General features: G+C 34.9%; 1 protein-coding gene across 1 annotated transcript; it reads left to right on the top strand.

Moving 5' to 3' along the window:
• Positions 1-6: 6 nt before the first annotated feature.
• LOC108166042 (gastrula zinc finger protein XlCGF57.1-like) lies at positions 7-1,494 on the top strand (the record flags this gene model as incomplete). Its single annotated transcript, XM_017303568.1, has 1 exon — positions 7-1,494. A coding segment is annotated over one exon (723 nt), but the record flags the coding sequence as incomplete, so codon positions are not given.
• Between the last annotated feature and the right edge of the window lie 2,698 nt (positions 1,495-4,192).

Raw genomic sequence — 4,192 nt, 5'->3', positions numbered from 1 at the left:
ACCTTTTCCTCAAAAGGAAACTTGCAAAAACACTCAAAGGTCCACACAGGGGAAAGACCGTTCAAATGTTCCGTCTGTGGTACAGCTCTTAAAAGGAAAAATTCACTAATTGAACACGCAAGGATCCACACTGGGGAGAAGCCGTTCAGCTGCTCCGTCTGCGGCCGAAGCTTTAGTTTCAGCTCATATCTAAAAGTTCACATGAAGTGTCACTCTGAAGAAAAACCTTACAGTTGTTCTCTTTGTGCAGCTAGTTTCAAAAGGAAAAATACTTTATTGGCACATGTAAAAACCCATACCGGAGAGAAGGCTTACAGTTGCTCAGTATGCGGAAAAATGTTCAAGTGGAAAGAAAGCGTAATCCGACATATGAGATCTCACACAAAAGAGAAACCATTCAGCTGCGCCATCTGTCAAAGGAACTTTCCATCCAGGAGAACCTTGAAAGAACATGCTAAGATCCACTCAGAGAACAGACCTTTCAAATGCTCTGTCTGTGATGCTGCTTTTAAAAAAAAGAGAACGTTGTCAGAACATGTAAAAATCCACACGGGAAAAAAACCTTGCAGCTGTCGGGTCTGCGGCCAAAGCCTCAGTTCCAAGTCATATCTAACTGTTCACATGAGAAATCACACAGGAGAAAAACCTTACAGCTGTTCAGTCTGCAAGGCCACTTTCAAATGGAAAAAAACCTTTTTAAAACACTCAAAAATTCATGCAGCTCAATAATGAAGTCCGTGAGAATGGAAGTGTTCATGTTGGCATCTTCAATACATCAAAATACTTGAAAGGTTATTTCCATATACCCTAATTTTCCCTCAGAAATGATCATGTGAAGAGTTTTGAACTGCCTTGTTGCTGAAATGTGATGTACAAATAAACTTGACTTGTTTTAAAATTGGTGTTTTACCAAGACAACGATCCCAAACACCTCTGTAGCTGAGCAGCATCTTGGTTTCAGAGCATCAAGGTTAATGTTACAGATTCTAGAGGTTCATCAACTTCATGTTTTACAGGTTTAAATCAGTGTTCAATGTTTTATATTACTTTAAATGCCTTTATTGAAAGCAAAGCGGAGCCAAAGTCAGTCTTTGGTTTGTGTTGTTAAATATTGTTGATTCTGATTGAGATGTAACTAAATATTTGTTTGCTTTATCGCGGGAAGCTAAATGTTGAAATATTTTCCAGATTTTTAATAAATGTTAGATGAATGTCAGAATATGCATCACTTACAGAGTGAGATGTTTTCATATTTTGGTTTAGCATTGACTGTGCAGTTTTCCCAGTGGTTGTTGAAACAACATAAAATAAATGCAAATGAAAGATATAAGAATCACTTTCTAAAAGACAGCTGTTATGATTTTAATGAGTTTCTTACTTCCTGCCATTTTCATATTTGGCTTTGACTTGATTATAATGACACTATTATAAATGTCTACTGCTTATCCAATTTGCTTGATTAAGTTTTTTGTCATCTACAGAAATAATGATTTGTTAGAGCATTAGCCAAGTTGCCTTAATAGAAAATGTCCAAATAACTTTGCTTGTTTTAAAATATAAAAAGTTTGAACACAGACTTTCTTGGACTTTCTTTAAAATATCAAATGTTGTAAAAGTGACAACTAAATATGTTTTTGTTCTATAATTTTTTGTGTGTGTTTTTGCATAAAATAAATGAAGAACAAATTATGTAAAAAGAAAACATTACCATAACTGTCAGGATTTATTTTATTTTAGGAGCTGTAGAAATAATTCTTGCTTTTGTTTTAAATGAAATCAGTTTATACATTATCTCAATTATAACATTGAGATAGCAATGTTATAATGTTAATGATTTCAACCTGTTTACTATTTGTCTTCCATCACTTTGTCTTTTAATCTCTGTTAGTCACGCCTTCCTCGGTAATGTTGATACTTATTGTGAACTTTTATTATGAAGGACAATCCGACCCGAAAACTAACGGCCGGAAGTGACCTTCGACTGTCAACAGAAGCTACGCGGGGAAGTTCAGTTTCCTTTTTTCCCTTCGGTGTATGAAGTTACTTCTTTGAGAATATCCTACAAGTATAACAGCTTCTGTTAAAAGTCATTATTCTGCTCTGTTGTGTTTTTCGTGTTTTCTTAAAATTCTTTTTAGCTGAACTTCCTCCCGGAAGTAGCAGTGTTAGCTTAGCTCGTTAGCTGGAGGCAGACAGGAGCACAACGAGTCAGAGACACTGATGAAGAAAGAACTATTTCTGGTGGACTTTAAGGATATAAAATATTCTTCTGCAATTGTATGAAAACATAGGAAGTCCTTAGTGCTGGAGAAAGGAAAGGACGATGGAGGAGCCACCAGATGGTGCGCAGACGCACTCTCAGCTTTATGGTGATTATGTTTTACATCTTTCCATAACTGTAGCTTTTTAGGAACAGTGTATTTGTTTCCAATAATTATTTCACACCTTCAAACACAAACTAACGTGTATTAAATTCAAATGTAACAAAATAAACGGGGAAAAAAAATATGGCGAGCAAGTTTGTGAACATTGTCCAACAATCACTGGTTTATTTACATACAACCAAATTTAATCAAAATGCTTCACATGTCTATTTTCTAGACAGTAATCAGTTTGGGTATAATATTTATGATATTCTACACACTATAAGTTATTATACATTAATGGCATTATAACATTGTTATCTCAATGTTATAATTGAGATGATAATGTATAAACATATTTCATTTAAAACAAAAGCAAGAATTAATTCTACAGCTTCTAAAATAAAATGAATCCCAACAGTTATGGTAATGTTTTCTTTTTACATCATTTGTTCTTAATTTATTTTATGCAAAAACACACACGCAAAAAAATATAGAACAAATATATGCTAGTTAGCAGTAGTTTATTTTACAGAATATTATCATTTTTTCCTGTCTGCTCTTTTTAGATGAAAACAAATACCACAGCCTAATATTCTCTGGTTGATTTGTTGAGGTTATTCTAACAGACATAATGATTGTAGCTGGCCGAGTGAAGGTTTGAAACATAGTTGCCCTGTTAAGTCATTAAAAAAAATAAAAAAGAATAATCTTAATTTTAGGCCTTAAAAGTGTTTGAAGTTGCATAAAAAATATCCAGCTAAGGAGAAAAAATAACTAGCACCCATTATGCTCTTTATGTAAATAAATAGAAAAAGCTGTATTAAAACGGTGGCAAACACACAATGTCCATTTTAGTTCCCAGGTTATCACTTAAGGCCTTTGTACACGCATCATGTTATTTTTTTATGCTTTAAAAGTGATAGAATGCTGGTTGATACAGTAAAAAATTAAGACAAACTGCCACATTATACATATTGCCTATAAAATCAGTTTTATTTTTTCCCCAAATTCAGTTGCATTTTTCTGCAGCGGTAAACGTGGCTACAAAGTCTTCAGTAAATGTTTGTCTGATCTTCACTGTGGATCTTTAGTTGCAGTAGTTTCTGAAGGAGACACTCTAGAACTGCTGCCTTATGTTACAACAATAAACCTAAACATATGAGGCTTTATCATTTATTTACAATGACTGAACAGTTTTAAAGAGTCTACCCTGCCTTATCATGCTGTTGTGGTGATCAGATTTCCCCCCAACAGTTTAATAGATTTATTTTTAGTTTTTATTGTCAAATTTTGACAATAAACACAGTTTTCATTTGATATGAAAACTGACATAACTTGTTTGTGTTTCCTGCAGATGTCCAGCAAGTGTTGGTGGTCAAAGAGGAGCTGGTTGTTGAGGAGGACGATTGGAGTCCCAGACCAGACCAGGAGGACCAAAAGCCTCCTCAGATTAAAGAGGAAGAGGAGGAGAATGAAATCAAGGAGTTAACTTTCAGTCCTGTTCATGTGAAGAGTGAAGATGATGAAGAGAAACCTCAGCTCTCCGAACTTATTCCCAGTCTGACTGAGGGGAAAAGAGACTCTGAGGAATCAGATGATGACAAAACTTCAAAATGTTCTTCAGAGACGGACGTCAGTGATGGAAACTGGGAGGAAAGTGAAGCTCAGTCAGGTTTAAACTCTGTGAAAAATGATGCCRTTCCTGTTGATGATAGAAAATGTGACAAAAGTAAAAAGCTACACATCTGTCCCGACTGCGGTAAAACATTCAGAAGCAGGCAAGGTTTGTTAGGACACCACAGAATACACACTGGAAAAAATCCTTT

Source organism: Poecilia reticulata, unplaced genomic scaffold, assembly GCF_000633615.1.
Source record: "Poecilia reticulata strain Guanapo unplaced genomic scaffold, Guppy_female_1.0+MT scaffold_516, whole genome shotgun sequence".
Taxonomy (NCBI): Eukaryota; Metazoa; Chordata; class Actinopteri; order Cyprinodontiformes; family Poeciliidae; genus Poecilia; species Poecilia reticulata.
Note: the sequence above shows the minus strand (reverse complement) of the source record. Positions and strands in the feature narration are given on the sequence as shown.